The following is a 17,603-nucleotide window of genomic DNA, read 5'->3' on the forward strand; positions in this document are numbered from 1 at the left end:
TTAGTATTGGTGGACTTCTCAATTTATAGATTTAATAGGTAAAAGTTGATTCAATATTTCAGTGTCCAAAGAAACAAGAATACATTACGTATAGGCTTGTTTTTATACTGTTGCAAAACCACGTACTCCATCGAAAAACTTCTTTCCCTATCCTTTACAAAAATATTTTTCTTTTCATTCAAATAAGCATTAAAATCGTATGTTACACTTACGCTATCCTTTCTATTTGTAACCTCCGTAAGAACCATGGCTGACTGTCTTAATCACTGTTCCGGCTGGTGCATAAACACCTCCCTTTGCATATGCATAGTGATGGGCCGCTGCGATTGCGTGCTCATGTTTGCGATTTGATATTTCTTTATTCACCACATGGGTTTTGTGTTGGTGTTCACGCTCCAATAGATGGCGCTTGTGTTGTTCTTCTAGAGAGTGTAGGTGTATTTTAGAATGTTTCTGTAGACGGTAGAGATGGTTATTTGCAATTTTCAAAAACCTTTTAATGTGACTATTGGCCTCAGATGTTATTCTGTTAACATGTGTGTTGGCCACGTGGTTTATATGTCTGGTATGGGTATGGGCTACAAGGTTTATCTTTCCTACATGAGAATTGGCGACAGCATGGATCCTGTTCACATGGTGAGCTGCAATCTTTCGATGAAGGTAAAGATTCTTTCTCAGAAAACTATAATCATAATCTGGACCTTAAAATACAAAATATAATGGAAATTGAACTGCTAAGATAAGGGAATACTTTACAGTCGCATGGTTTCTGAATTGAACCGATCATATGTAACGAAATTGATTAAGCGGAAGTAAAATACACCTTATTGTAGCGTAGAAAACGAGACAACAATATATATGGAGCCAAATTTATCTATACATGAGAAATATTAACGAAACTGTCATTGAAATTTAAAAATTTGCAAACAAATAGACGAAATTACTTATTTGAGGTACTAAATGAAACAAAAGTTGTTATGTATAGGGGAATGTTGAGATCTCACAAAACACATGTAACACCAACTGTATCAAGTCAGGAGCCTCTGGCCTTTTCAGAGTTATTTCTTCATTATATGTGTCAGAGTTAAGTGTGACGTTCATTTCTCCTGACATATTACACATTTTGATTTGGAGGCTCTCCTCCTGGTGAGATACTTCATAGCTGTGTTTTAGATATAGTGGTGATCTTGGACTGTATCTGTTCTTTGTTCGGGTTGTTGTCTCTTTGACATATTCCCAATTTCCATTCTCAATTTTTTTATAAATCTATAATGGTGGTAAACTAAGTTGAAACGATTTAAGGATTAGCCGCATATTGACACTAAAATATAGAAATTAATATTTCTGCTAAAGAACTATTGCGTATTTCATGTTAAAAAAGAAATACTAGTAAATAGATAATTAAGAAAAAATTTGTTTTACCTGCTTTTATAAAAAGATGTGCATTGAAAAGTGTGCCAAAACATCGATCAATATTATGGTATGATCGGTAACAAGAATTCCATGCGCTATAAAAGCGTGCTTTGCTGCAACTCAGTTTGAAACCTGGTAAAATAAATGGTTTAGATTTTGTTGAAATTTGGTCTGATTCTTCTTGTAAATAAGAAATATAGTCCAATAAACATATTAATTGTGTTGCTGTCTTACTTAGGTTTCTAGTTTTTTGTCAGTGTCGATTAAAATAGCACTAGTTTCAAAATTGTTATTCAAATTCTCATCTTTGATTAAGAACATACTAAAACACATATTCAAATAACAAAAAGCCTGGAATAAAAAGTTAACAGTGCATATACTAGATAATATATATATCAGAATTTCGTGTATCTTAATCTAGACACTATTTAATAAACTATTAAGATGACACTGAGAACTTAAGATGCTCATATGACACGATATAAATATAACTATATATATAAATACATAGCGACCTCTTTCTATTAGAATTGGCATAGCTATTACTGTATAATACATTCACAAATATGCATTTCAAAAAATTGAAAAGTAGAAATATTGTTCAAGTCGTCTATGTTTTTTATGGTCTATTACAATTCAAAATGTGTAAATTGCTTAAGTAACGGCCTTTCGTGTTAGCGATACACACCATTGGAATGCTTTAAAGTATCGTTATATCAACATTGTTAGTTATCGGATTACCTATCCATCGATCGATATACTATGCAGAAATTAACATTACCTGCTCCTTTATAAAGGAAATTCCCGCCAATAATACTAAATCCATGGTGTGTTTTATAATATCCATAGTCTCCTCGGTAACTAGCACCTATATGAGCATGAGCGTAATCACCATAGTAATCTAAAATTAAATATGAAGTACAAATGAGTAGTATGGGTTAATGTAACCACATCATATTTCATCCCTTTCTATACAAACCTTTTTAATAGGTACTAGTCATAATTTTGACTATGAAGCTTGTAAATGTCGATCAGTGTGATAATTATTACCATTTTAACAATATAACTTAACAATTTAATCATTGAACATATATTGTCATATATTACTGCATGTATTCAATTCCGATAATTGAATCCTCAAAATGAAAGTTTCACCAATCAGTAATTTGACTATCTCGATATGATAAAACCGATAATTCATTAGTACAATCTAAGGATCGATATTAATCCTTACAAAACCTCATCCGAATGTTAACTCTTCAAATCGTATTCAAACAGTAGTTAATGTGTTGATTATTATAAACTTATAGTTCAGTCTTAGATGCATGATTTGTTTTATTAGTTGTTAGTGGCTTTAAACTAGCAGTCAGATAACTTTGAGTACTCTCAGATCTGTTCCTAGTGTCCTTTTTTTTTTGTCGGGATGTACAAGTACCCGGCCACGTGTACTTGTATTTTTGTCCATCTGATGAGTTAAGCCTTTTTCAACTGATTTTTATAGTTCGTTCTTATGTTGCACTGTTATACCACTGTCCCACGTTAGGGGGAGGTTTGGGATCCTGCTAACATGTTTAACCCCGCAACATTATTTAAGTATGTGCCTGTCCCAAGTCAGGAGCCTGTAATTCAGTGGTTGTCGTTTGTTTATGTGTTACATATTTGTTTTTCGTTCATTTTTTTTATATAAATAAGGCCGTTACTTTTCTTCTTTTAAATTGTTTTACATTGTCTTATCGGGGCCTTTTATGGCTGACTATGCGGTATGGGCTTTGCTCATTGTTGAAGGCCGTACGGTGACCTATAGTTGTTAATGTCTGTGTCATTTTGGTCTCTTTTGAACAATTGTCTCATTGGCAATCATACCACATCTCCTTTTTTTATATTATAGTCATATCTAAATATATAAACATGTTACCAAAGATGTGTCGTTTGAAGAGATTGCCAAAGCAAACACTTCTGTCGTGGTAATGGTTGTAGCAACTGTCCCACAATCTATAAAAGCGTCTTCGTCCACATTTCAATCTGTAAGCTGGAAAGTTAAAAAAAATTCTTACATAAAGCAATCTTATGGAGACGTTTTAAATTCAGGAAACTTGGTCATCACACATTATTTTGTCGCTTGAACTTTGAAACTTTTACAATTATGACATTGAGGGTATAACCATGTGTTCGTATGGTTATTTTTTTTTCATTTATAGGGTGATTAAAACTTTAATCAAAAATCAAAATTTAGCAAAATTCATACTTGAATATATAGTTACAAATTGTTGAACTCTTATTTTGTCAATTAGTTGAAGCTTATAAATGTATGAGGTCCGCAATGGATTTCATTAATTACTTTGGCTTTGCTTCTAATCCTCTTTGGTTTAATCAGCTCTCTATAATTGAATACACATCTCGATTTTTCGAGAATTTGGCTGCGAACATTTCTAAATCTCATAATAAATTTACCTTTCCCAAGATATGAAAATCTTCTGTGACGTATCCTAAATCCGAGGTATTTATATCCATGAAAATGAGCATGTCCATAGCCTTCATTTGAAAAGATAAAAATCAAAACAGTCAATATATTTTGTAAGATTTATTCACATAAAATGTTTTTCTTTCAAATCTAAGTGAAAAGAAGCAGAATTACTAATGTGAAGGATAAATTGCTATGGCTAAGATATTAATTAATCTTCTGAACACAGTAACTGAATAATAAGATTCCGAATAAACAGACATGTTCTGGTACAATATAATAAAATAAATTATCCATACGATGACTTGTCTTATCACAAATCCTATTTTAATAACATGTAATGTTTTGATTGCTAAAATGTATAGTCATATCTAAGAATATAAACATGTTACCAAAGATGTGTCGTTTGTAGAGAGTGTTAAAGCAAACACTTCTGTCGTGGTAAGTGTTGTAGCAATCGTCCCACAATCTGTAAAAGCGCCTTCGTCCACATCTCAGTCTATAAGCTGAAAAATTAAAAGATTTGCACATTTAGCAAGCATTTAAGTTATGCTTATATGTCACACTTGAGGAGTTTTTCTCAAACACTTATTTTATTCTTAATTAAACTACAGAAGAGACTCGCGTATGAACAACGTAAAATTAAAAGTCGCGTTTCCAAGCGTAGATTTTCATTTATTTGCAAAATCGTTCAAAATATCAAAAGGCCAAATGACACCCCCCCCCCCCAAAAAAAAAACCCCAAAAAACAAAAACACAACCCAATGCTCTTTTTACATTTATGTATAACGAAAAATGCAATAATAATCTATGTTCAAAATATTTGAAAAAAAATAACATTTGATTTGTTTATTAAATAAAACGAGTTTGCCATCATTGAAACTTTTCTTAATTTACCTTTTCCAAGATATGAAAATCTTCTGTGACGTATCCTAAATCCGAGGTATTTGTATCCATGATAATTGTGATATCCATGGTGACCACCTGAATAGAAAAAAATAAAACATTTAATACTCAATACACATACTGTTATGTAAGACTTATTCATAGAAAGTTGTACTCTTATTAACTGTTTTTACTTTTGTTAGTTTAAACCAAAAAATATATAGAAGCTCTTTTTTTCAATACGGTAATTATGTGCACATTTCATGGCATTTGAATATTTGAGTTAAAATCTGATTTGAAATAGACTGCAAACCAAGATACTGCAAACATAATGTTAATAAAATATCACCTGCTAAAACTGATTTTTACAAATAATAACACAATCCTTAATTACCTAGGGCAACAAAAAGATGGTCGTTCAACAATCGTCCGTAACATACATCTACACTATGGTAAGTGCTGTAACAAGATCTCCAAGCTTTGTAAAAACGTGTTCTGCTACAACTGAGCCTGTAAGCTGAAAAAGTGTCAAAAAGCAAGATGAAATATGATAATTATCATTGATTTACATGGATAGAAAGTAAGTTGTATTGATCAAGGTACTAGTGGAAAAACGAGTCGTTCATCAAACATAAGAAAATATAAACTAATACAATATTAACTGATATGAATATGTCTATCTTAAAGAATTAGTTTCTCAAAGGTATACTTTGATCTTCATATATCATTCTACAGAACATCAAGGGTATACTAAATATTTAGTATGAAACAATTAGTCTTAATATATCAAATATTCCCGAATTTATACCTGTTATTAGATAATGCAATTTGATACACTAAAAAACTCACCTGCTCCTTTGTAGGAGAATCCTCCGTTAACAATACTGAATCCATGATGAGCTTTATAGTATCCAAAATCGTCAAGGTAATCACCACCATGAACAATGGAAGATGAACCGTGGTAGTAGCCTATAAAGTATTTTCAAAGATAAAATAAAAATAAAATGAAAGAATAAATAGTTTTATATTCTTGCAAAAATTTTTAAAGAACTTTTTTTAAGTTAATGTTAACAAAAGCCATGATCGTAAAATGTGCGTTCATATATCAGTGTAGAATGTTCATTGTGGCTGCACAATAATTCGAATGCAACGGCTTACAATAATAATGAGATGACATATGGTTTAATCATTGAATAAGTGTATTTTTCTTTTTCAAAGTTTTCAATAAAAATAAAATTTTATTGCACAAATATGTATTTACCAAAGAAGTGTTGTTTATAGATTTTGTTGAAGCACAGACTCCTACTGTGGTAATGGTTGTAGCAGTCGTCCCATAAACTATAAAAACGTCTTGTACTACATTTCAGTCTGTAAGCTGAAAAAAAGATGTCTCTTTGAATATCCATTTCACAAATTTCATATAAACCTTTGTTGCTGAAAGGTCAGTTGCCTAATTCGATATGAAAACATATTGCTTTGTACAAATGTAACATTGACCGTAAAATTTACCTGTAAAATTAACCTGTTCTTTTTAAATTTATGCAGCTATTTGACCATAAACTTTGAACAAATAATTGAAATAATACTAAGCAAATAAAACAATTGTAACATATTCCAAGGTAAAATTGCAGTGTATAAAGTTGACGGGAAAAAATGTTAGAGGTACATCTTACTTTTAAAAGGTTACTATGCATCACTTGTCGTTAATTTTTTAATCCCTAATATTTCTTTCGGTTGGAGGGGAGCAAGTAAATGCACTTCCTATAATTAAACATAATTGAAATAAATATGCAAACAACTAGCGGGAAATGTTTTTTTTTTTCTAATTTTTTACCTTTTCCATGATAACTAAATCTTCTATGATGTAACTTGAATCCAAGATATTTGTATCCATGGTAATTGGTGTGTACAGAGTAATTATCTCCATGTTCTAAAAATGATAATAAATTATATTTGCTAATCTTGTTTATATTTCATACAAATACGAATTTTCTATTTAACCAAATTGTGAAAAAATCGTTGTTCTATGTACAGTGGAATCTAAATTAAATCTAAATTAAGAAATTCACATTAGAAACATAGCCATATGCTTGCATTTTTGAAAATTGTTATGGTATCCATGGCATTTCATTTAAAACTGATTTCGAAAATGGTGAAATTAAAGGTTTTTTTTAAATAAAGTTCGACTAAATATCACTTGCTAAATAAAATTATTCAAAGATACAACTGTCATCTTAAATTACCTAGGGCAACAAACAGATGGTCGTTTAATAATCGTCCGTAACATACATCTACACTATGATAAGTTCCATAACAAGATCTCCAAGCTTTGTAAAAACGTGTTCTGCTACAACTGAGCTTGTAAGCTGAAAAGTTATAAAAAAAAGCATTTGATGAAATGGAATACCTATCAATGTATATAGTAAATGTATTTGTATATCAAGCAGTACAAAATATCAACTAAAACTAATGTTTATATGAAAAATTATTGATTTCTCTAGAGTATATTTGGTTCTCTTGAATAGATTTAATACTGGAACTAATATATCACGTGTATTCAAATTGTATGCCTTATTTTTCAAATAATCATGATTTGTTTTGTGATTTGATAATATATATAAATCTGATAAAACAACGAAACTTACCGACACCGTTGTAGGAAAATCCTCCGTTCACAATACTGAATCCGTGATGAGCCTTATAGTATCCAAAGTCGTCAACGTAATTACCACCGTGCACAATGGAAGAAGCTCCATGGTAGTAACCTATAAAGATTTTAAAAGAAAACATATTTCAAAAGAACGCATCTAAAGCTTTGTACTATATTAGTGACTGAATTTCAAAGATTAATTAAAGATAATATACAATGGTCTCACAATATGCATTTGTTACATTTGTATTATATAATCAATTTGGCTGAAATAATAGTTCAAAATAAAACGACTAACAGGAATTATAATGAAATTATTGGTTAACCACTGAATAAGTGTACTTTTCTTTTTAAATATTTTAATAGAATGAAATGTGTTATTGCACAAATACGTATTTACCAAAGAAGTGTTGTTTATAGATTTTGTTGAAGCATAGACTCCTACTGTGGTAATGGTTGTAGCAGTCGTCCCATAAACTATAAAAACGTCTTGTACTACATTTCAGTCGGTAAGCTGAAAAGAGAAGCAATTTCATATATTCATTGCAATAATAAAATATGCACCTTTTTGCTGTAGATTGAAAGGCCAGTTAGTTTAAGCGACAAGACAACCTATATTTTCGAAGATCTTTAACATAAATCTTAAAATAACCTCTTGTTTCTAAACTTATACAGCCGTTTCAAAAGTGATAATAAAAAATTGTTTAAATTATACAGGTAAAAAGCACAAGAAACAATTGTAACACACAATAATTTGTCGAATACGTTTATATAATAGTTCAATCTTACAGTATTTAATCACTCTATTGGATTTAACCACTAACTAGAACGACGTGAATCGTATGCGAAAGAGGATATGCTTATATTCAAAGCAAATGGTACTAACTATTAATTCATGCTGCATAATAACTGCAACAATGTACTGTACCAAGTCGGGAAAATGACAGCAATTTTCCATTTGTTTGATCTTTTGATTTTTCCATTTGAAAGGGGAACTTTCCGATATGAATCATTGTCATTTCAATTTTCAATCGTTACACATTATCAAAATAAGACTGCTTATAAATTTGGGAAAAAGGCATGTCATTTTTACCTTTTCCGTGATATGTAAATCTTCTATGATTTACTCTAAATCCAAGATATTTGTATCCATGGTAATTGGTGTGAACAGTATGAACATCTCCATGATCTTAAAAATATAATAAGTTTATTTTAAAGTTGCTTACAAAATATACAAACATGACAAATACGAATTTAAGACCTAATTTTTAACAATCTTTGAACATAAATCTAAAAAATAATTTAGATTTAAAAATCCAAAGTGAAATACAGAAATTTGCCTCTTAGTCTTACATGTTTGTGTTAATTGCCTTTCATGTCTCCAATTTTTAAAATCACTAAAACTTCCAAATATAGAAGTAATCATTTCATATTGCATATATGAATGGTCGTTTTAAGCTTAATGAACTGAAGAGAAATTTCGGAAATCAAATTACCTAGAGACACAAACAGATGGCTTTTGTACAATCGTCCAAAACATACATCTACACTGTGATATGAGTCGTAGCAATCGTGCCATGATCTGTAGAAACGGTCCGTATTGCAGCTCAATTTGTAAGCTGTAAGAAGAAAACTGTCATTAAAATCACTTCGAATTTCTTAAGCATCAGAAGAAAAACATTTCAGAAGTTTTATACATTATTAGTTTCGCCTTGCATGAACACAATTTGCTTATGACAACTTTAATATGAACTATTATTGTAGTAACTGTCAGCTTTTGTTTATAAAAAAAGAAGATGTGGTATGATTGCCAATGAGACAACTATCCACAAAAGACCAAAATGACACTGAAATTAACAATTATAGATCACCGTACGGCTTTCAATAATGAGCAAAGCCCATACCGCATAGTCAGCTATTAAAGGCCCCGATAAGACAATGTAAAACAATTCAAACGAGAAAATTAACAGCCTTATTTATGTTAAAAAAAAATGAACGAAAAACAAATATGTAACACATAAACAAACGACAACCACTGAATTACAGGCTCCTGACTTGGGACAGGCACATACATAAATAATGTGGCGGGGTTAAACATGTTTGCCAACATTGGCTGTGTGAATGCATTTATTGGTTGAATAAACAGAGATCACATGCGTCGCACAAAATAATGTTTTGTCAGGGAATTGAAACACATATAAAACACTAAATACAATGTATTTAAATATCTTACAAATTCTACTTAATTTCTAATTTTAACGAATTTACGGTATTTTTTTTACTGTTTAACTCATATACGTATAGACGTATATTTTAAACCCAAAGCAACTTTAATTTATTATAGAAAGAACAACCGTCAACGATTAAGTGTAAAATAGTTTGAACTATATTTTGTTGCAGAGACAATTTGGGTCAAGATCTTATTTATATTTGTGTTTAAGGATTGAATGATTTTTTTGTAACCTATTATGTTTTAAAGGGTTGGTCGAATGACCGTTTCACACTAAAAATGTGCTCACAATCCCCGCTTTTATAACTCTATGAAATAAAAAAGAATATCCTAATTATATTCACATGCTATAGACATGAAATCACTTAATTTTATAATACTACTGTTTATATACAAATACTAAATTATTCAGTCATTACCAACATCCTTGTAAGTGAATCCTCCGTCAACTAAGTGGAATCCGTGATGACTGTTGTAATAACCAAGGTAATCGATATCACCATGGGCATAGTCACTGCCTACATTGTAACCTTTGGTGAATAAATAAATATAAAGTATATACTATCAAATAAAAATCGTCACCAAATATTCAACAATGTGTGATGAACATATATCTATAAAACCACAGTTGGAATTGACCAGGACACATTTACATGTCCATGTCTTAGTTGTGTTTTTTCTTCTTCGAATACGTTTTTGGTTAAACTATCCATTCATATATATTTCAGGTAAAATACAATCGAAAGTAGGTTTAACGGTTGGATACCTACATTTTTTTTTTATTGTAAATAAGTCTGTCTATTATTGAAGACGATAAGCTTACATCTTGGTGTCTTTTTACATTTCTGTATCGTTGGGTTGCTATTCATTACAGTAAATCCGGTATAATCTTCATTTATAGATATGTATTGAGATGCCTATGGCAAAAACTGAAGCCACCATTATTGCAATAAAAAACCCTCATTGATCAATGTCCTTTTAAGTGCATAATTTAATAGCTAAAAATATATTTACCAAAAAGACCCTGTTTAAATAGTCTGTCAAAGCACACACTTCCTTTGTGGTAATGTCCGTAGCAATCATCCCATACTTTATAAAATCTACTCTCACTACATTTCAGTGAGTAAGCTGAAATTTAAAAATGAGATAATTTTTTAATTCTCTATAATAAAAACTAATCCCTTTATCATTATAGTTATCACAAAGACCCAAACTTCACATGGATAATGAACTATTGACATAAGGTATGCCATTCTTAACTTGTTTAAGATTTTAGAAGAGACGAATGTTAGAAATGAAACACATAGAAACAAGCTTTTAATATTTCAGTCAAATCGTAAATCATATACAAACAAACTTTTCCATGTGATGAATTATTGAAAGCCTCAAAGTATCCCCCAACTTAGTCTTTATTTTCGAAGCCAATAGATTAGCGATTTAAAAGTTTTAGTGTCCATTTGTGTTCCATGTTTTGCAACTTGATACGCTTTTCGGCAGAGATTTTGTTAAAAACTATTTTACTATTTTACCTTTTCCGTGATATGAGAATCCTCCATGAACTATTTTGAAACCAAGTTGGTCATATCCATGGTAGCCTACTTTGAAACCAAAACAAATCAAATATAAGTATTTCATAAAAAAAACATATCAATTAAATGTATATATATATATATATATATATATATATGCTTTTTGCACCAATAAAATTTTGTCGCCTTTTTAAAAGTCATTTAGACTGAATTGGCGTTAAACACCTACAACTGTCATTCATAAATAGCTCATTGTTATGAATGTTTACAATATTTGGTTTATTTAAACGGTTAATGAGCAAAATAATTTTGGTATATTATATCACATTTAAGTTTTTGTTTTAAAAAATACAACTCTTATTCACACCAATAGTTTTAGATATGTGATCATTTGAATAAAATGATAGTTTAATATTTTGAATAGAACTTTATGAACAAAATAATGATACTTATAGAACAAACAGCAATAATTACCTATTGAGGTGGAGGAATATGAAACAAACAGATGTTTCTGTTGTAGATATCCGAAACACCGACCAACACTGTTATAGTGGTTGTAACATTTATTCCACACACTGTAAAAACGAGTGGTACTGCAGCTCAACTTGTACACTGAAACATAAGTTAATACACTAGATTTTTTTCCTATGTTGTGCTGTTATACAACTGTTCAATGGTAGGACAGAAATTATCATTTAACATTTGGTATTCACCTCCCTACATATTTCATTTACAGGTCCCAAGACAGTTTCTCGTTGTCTATCATTAAAGTTTTTATCGTTTATTGTTTTGAACACAAACAAGACCGTTAGTTTTCTCTTTTTAAATTTTGAAAATATCAGACCGTTTGTTTAATGCAATGCAGATATGAGTTCTCATCTTTGAAAATCTCTTTAGTCGCAAGCATTGGTCTTTGGTGGATATTTATCTCATTGACAATCACGTCACCTGATTTTCATATTCATAGTTTTATTGTTAATAATAAATCAAGTGAATGAAAGATAAATTTCACAGAAGATATTTAGAGCATTGTTTGCCTCTTTGAATATCTAGTGTATAGTGAACACAGGTTTAATTTATTCTTTTCCTTTTTTGTTTTTAAATTTTCCCACAGAAAATCTCGTAAAGATCAACACCGCAGTACGATATTTATAGAAGGATTGGTCAGAAAACAACGCATTTCCAGTGTTTGTCTTAAATAAAATGTTTCACTGTATATAAAGTTAATGAATTGACGTAGTTTTAGTTTGAGTTATTTACCTTGGTCGCAATTTTGGTGATAAGAATCTTTGATTCTATTATTTGAAAAAATAAAATTGAGGCTTACGATACAGAAAGTCAAAAGTTTTCATTGATACAGAAATGAACGTATCAAGGCTGTATATAAAGTTAATGAATTGACGTAGTTTAAGTTTGAGTTATTTACCTTGGTCGCAATTTTGGTGATAAGAATCTTTGATTCTATTATTTGAAAAACTAAAATTGAGGCTTACGATACAGAAAGTCAACATTTTCATTGATACAGAAATGAACGTATCAAGGCTGAATAAAATTAAAATGGTTTCAAAAACAGGTTTTATAAAGTACAGTGGTCAACCTAATAAGGGTCTTGATTAGTTGGTAATGGAATTTAATCATGAATGCCTCTTACATGGAGACAAAGGAGAAATAATAATTTATGAAATTGCGTCAATCAAATGTTATCTCATAGAACGATTATTAAATCATAATATTTTATTTATATTATTACCATGCCCATGGTAGCTGAAACGACCATGTACTATTTTAAATCCATGGTAACCAATAGAACGTCCTACATGACCAGTTAAAGGATGGGGTGCTCCGATCAAACCTTGCTTTTGTAGTTTTGGCACACAAATGCTTGCATGATGGAAGGCATTATAACAAGATGTCATTGTCCAGATAAACTCCAGTGACCTTACATGGTAATGGTAAACTGAAAAAAACCCAATAATACACACAAAGTCATTTTGTTATGCTAGACATATTTATATTAAGTCTTTCAAGTAATATGTAAGAAAGTATTTAAATTAGAATGACAATTCATGCACTTTTAAATCTTAAACTTTCTCCCATCGGATTACAAAGTACAGTTTAAAATTATGCTATTCAAACATGCATGTGTAAATTCCTATGATTGTAGATAATTACAAGTGATCAGGAACTTATAATAACTTTAAAATATTGAGTAAATTTGTCAAATTGTAAAATGAAATGTCAGTATAAGGACGAGATCTTTTAGCAAAAGAAAGTCATAAAAACTCTGATAGATATTACATGAATGTTAAAATAAATGTTTTTTTACTGACCGGTTTCATGGTAAATAATGCCTCTCCTCACAAATTTAACCCCGAGTCCATAGCTACGACCATATTTCTGGTAGTGGTGTTGATGTCCAATCAGCCCAGACTTGATAAGACCTGGGAAGCAATCTCCGATCCTTCCGTATTCATTGAAACATGAACTGAATGCATTGTATAACTTCAGTGGTTCGCATTTACGTGCAAAATCTGTGGAAATATTGAAATCTAAATTAAACGACTGATATTTTTCCTCGCTTACAAAAAAGAGATTTTGTTGTGAAAATGTAGAGAGCGTTATTTTCTTTAGTCTTATAGTCTTGTTTGTTCTAGTCTAAATTGATAATTATCTATTTGTTTATTTTTCTTCTTGTTTTTGAATACATAAGATTCTTGTTCTCACGCCATTAAGTCCTTGTTTATTTATCTACATCTCTGAATGTGTGGTAGAAAAATCCATAATGCCGTTTAAAAACTGAAACTATTAAAGTAAAATTTGAAATGAACGTTATATTAAATATATGGCCCACGATAATTCAAATACCCTTATTGAAATACTATATGTATCTACTTACAGTAGTTTTTGTATCGGAGCCCATTTCCAATCAAGTCGATACCGAATTGATGAAAGCGCCTATAAAGACGTCCAACCACTATTTTATGAAAATGTCCTGCAAGAATATAAAAAAAGTAGTTATTATGATACTCAATATCATATTGAACAGATATGACTCTCAAGACAAGAAGGTATTCATTGAATCCCGATTGAAATAAGAGTTAAATTATACAAGTTTTTTCATTAATAGATAAACTAATGTTGTTTAAAAAGGATAAATCGCTCCGTACTGCATGTTTCAAAAATTAATTGTAAACAACTCAGTAGAAGCAGTTTTGTTGAAACTTGGTGTTTAACAATTTCACGGCCTTTGTATTTGATAATAATGAAAGCAAGGTATTTGTCTACAAATGTGCAAAGAATGATTTTTTTTTATCTAAGCATGGATGATTTTAACATTTATTTGACTGAAAAATACTGAAATTCATTTTTATTGGTTGCAATGTCATTAAATATTATCTTATCAGATCATTTTGAAATCAAATGTATAAATCTGTATAAATAGGTGAATTATTAAAGGAATTTATAAGATCATTTTGAAATCATTTTGAGACTTTTTATGGAAAAGAGCAAAATCACAAAAATATTGAAATCCGAGAAAATTCAAAACAAATTTATCCTTAACAAAATGGCAAAATCAAAGCTCAAACACATCAAACAAATGGATAACAACTGTCATATTCTTGACTAGGTACAGACAGTTTCTTATGTAGAAACTGGTGGATTGAACCTGGGTTTATATCTAGTTAAACCTCTCATTTGTATGACAAATGTATGGAAATTAAGGTTAAAATATGTACCAGAGTGGTAAATGTGATCTGCAACGTGATCGTTTCCATATCCAGTTAACAGGTCCTTGTAACTATTAAGATGGTTCTTGTATAAACCGGTATGTCCAACATGGCCTCCATGACGGTAAGAGCCATAACCTTCAGTGATAGTGGCTGTAATGAAATTAACAATGTAATGACATTTTATATACAGCTTATAAAATTGGTAATACAATTGCGAGTTAGATTAAAAAAATGTGTAAACTCCAAACCAGAACATAGCATGCAGGGAAAATTAAAAAATAATTTTGAATCATTCCTGAAAAAGACACTAATAAACAGAAAATAATAAACGAAGAGCGCCATATTCATTATTTGTCTTGTTGGATTTACAATTTTATGCTTTTAATTGCAGGTTAAAGTATATACTAAAAATATATTCTTTTTCTCCATATATTGGTTAATGCCTGGCATATCATATAAAAATATAGACTAAAATAAATTTTTCCTATCAGTTTTTCTAGATCTTCTTTAGAATTGAAAAGATTTACACTAAATCTGTTTTACATTTATCCTTGAAGCAATTGTGAAATAAAGACATTTTTTTAGAATTAATTCATTGCAATACTCTTCCATTATGGATAGCCATATACATGTAATTGTACGGTTAAATCGTATATAAATTGTACCCCTTTTTAAACGTACAAAAACAAGGCTTAAAAAGTATTATATACCACAGATTATTATTTCTATTACCATAAAAATGATTTGGAAGTTCAATCGATCGTCGAGGAACAATCGAAAACTGCTCAAATATTCATATAGTATGATAAATTATTGAGAATAATACGTAAAACACAGACTGGAAAAATGCGTTAGCAATCTAAAAAGAATATTTCATGAATATGCCTTATAGTAATGTACTTGACTTACCTGTCACACAGACAACCAGTAAAAGAGTGAACACTCCTCGAGTCATGTCGATGGTTATGTTGCTGTATCATCATCACTCTTCTTTATATAGTATTATTTACTACCATATGTTACATAAAAAGTATCTTGACTTTTGCACATATTCATGTAAAGTGTCATAGAGGTTATTTCATGCGCAGTGTTATCATTTTCATTTCCTCATCAAGGACTTATTTTGTTTCCATTTCATTTGCGCTAGATGATCTATCTCGCATAGCCTTTCTGTTTTTCATCGTTTATTTACAGTTCGTTAAGTTGAAAGGACATATAAAAGTAGCCAGGTCATTATCAAAGGTTGCTGGTTCTGCATTAAACCTACAATTACATTTACTGAGTAAAAGGTTCAGGTTAATCTTTAATGCTGACCTATGCAGCTGCAATTCCTTCGAATAACTAAAATGAAAATCGTTAATTTTATGTATATATACCTTAAATCGACTTATATATTGTCGCTGACAAAGTTAATATTGATTTCAATGTACAAGAGTGCAGATGACAAGGAGAAAAAAACAGTACTCATTCAACTCGTTTATATTTCTTTTAGGATTTTTATTTTTTAAATCATAAATTGAAAATTCCTCATTAAATTAACTTAATTAAACAAAGAGTGTAAAATAATAACTATATTCTATGAATTAGGAAAAATCTGTGTGATGCCACATGTTTATGTGAAAGAGCACACTGCTTATTCCTTAACAAAGAAAATCAAATTTAGTAGTTATCAGAAATGTACTCGGTGACACTAAAACTTTAAGTCCTGTTCACTTGACACTGGACCTCAAACTTTCTCAAATGATATATAAAAATAAGGGTCTTTTTTCTGATATGGAAAAATCCAATTCGTGACTTTAACAGCTAAAGTTGCATAAAATTGAAATAGAGCAAAGTGCAAAAGCAGACGAATGGGTCGTCAATTCCCTCACCCGGAGACATGGTTCAGCTGGCCCCTAAACTAAAATGTGTACTAGTTCAGTGATAATGAACGGTATACTAAACTCCCAAATATAAAAGTGAACTAAAACTAAAATCATACAAGACTAACAAAGGCCAGAGGCTCCTGAATTGGGACAGAGACAAAATTGCGGTGGGGTTAAACATGTTTTGTTAGATCTCAACCCTTCCCCTATACATAAACATCTAGCCAATGCAAAAAAAGTAACATACAGTAATACGCACAGTAAACCACAGTTTAAAAGAAGTCTGATTCCAATGTCAGAATAGGTAACAAACTCACAAAAGAGGAAAATAACAATGCTGCATTAATAACCAAGGACTACTAGCAGTTACTGACATGCTAGATCTAGACCTCAATTACACTGATTTAAAGATTATGTCTTCATCATATGCATACTAACCAAAAAATTCCTCCTGTTAGGGGTTTAGTATCATACCATCATACAATATATGAGAAGAACATAACCCGTATCATGCCAACAACTGATTTAAGAATAAGTGTGTTTATTTCCGATGCAAAGACCCTATAGGTGAATCAATATAACAGTCAAAATATGTCATCTTTAATGACCTCACAACAGTATCATAACTAAATCCCTTCTTATAAGTCTGTATAGCTTATGTGGTGAATGCCGACATGTTCGTGCTTTGAATATAAAGGATTTATGGGGTACACGACAATAACACCGCAACATTACAACAGAAGAAAACCAAAAGATATCACCTCCGTTTGATTTCTAGACATGTAAGACATAAGACTGGTATCTCATGTTGTATTGTTAATCTATAAATTAATGATATT

At 30.5% G+C, this 17,603-nt stretch overlaps 1 protein-coding gene across 1 annotated transcript; it reads right to left on the bottom strand.

Annotated features, from left to right (window-relative positions):
- Positions 1-222: 222 nt before the first annotated feature.
- LOC143068610 (uncharacterized) lies at positions 223-15,955 on the bottom strand. Its single transcript, XM_076242804.1, has 19 exons — positions 15,809-15,955; positions 14,906-15,049; positions 14,065-14,160; positions 13,499-13,699; positions 12,919-13,125; positions 11,643-11,780; positions 11,169-11,237; positions 10,654-10,767; positions 10,059-10,169; positions 8,906-9,028; positions 8,503-8,598; positions 7,810-7,923; positions 7,405-7,524; positions 7,003-7,125; positions 4,772-4,858; positions 3,329-3,442; positions 2,195-2,314; positions 1,423-1,545; positions 223-701 (listed from the first exon to the last, which is right to left on the bottom strand). Exons 1-19 carry the CDS (start codon positions 15,852-15,854, stop codon positions 223-225), a joined length of 2,625 nt encoding a protein of 874 aa, XP_076098919.1. The 5' UTR covers positions 15,855-15,955.
- Between the last annotated feature and the right edge of the window lie 1,648 nt (positions 15,956-17,603).

The sequence above is a fragment of the Mytilus galloprovincialis genome, chromosome 3, assembly GCF_965363235.1.
Source record: "Mytilus galloprovincialis chromosome 3, xbMytGall1.hap1.1, whole genome shotgun sequence".
NCBI lineage: Eukaryota > Metazoa > Mollusca > Bivalvia > Mytilida > Mytilidae > Mytilus > Mytilus galloprovincialis.

Coding starts and splice junctions, on each gene's coding strand:
- LOC143068610 (XM_076242804.1), bottom strand. CDS start 15,854: ATGACTCGAGGAGTGTTCACTCTTTTACTGGTTGTCTGTGTGACAG. Junction 10,768..11,168: donor ATTCTCATATCACGGAAAAG/GTAAAATAGTAA, acceptor TTTAAATTTCAG/CTTACTCACTGAAATGTAGT. Junction 7,126..7,404: donor ATTTTCCTACAACGGTGTCG/GTAAGTTTCGTT, acceptor ATAACTTTTCAG/CTTACAAGCTCAGTTGTAGC.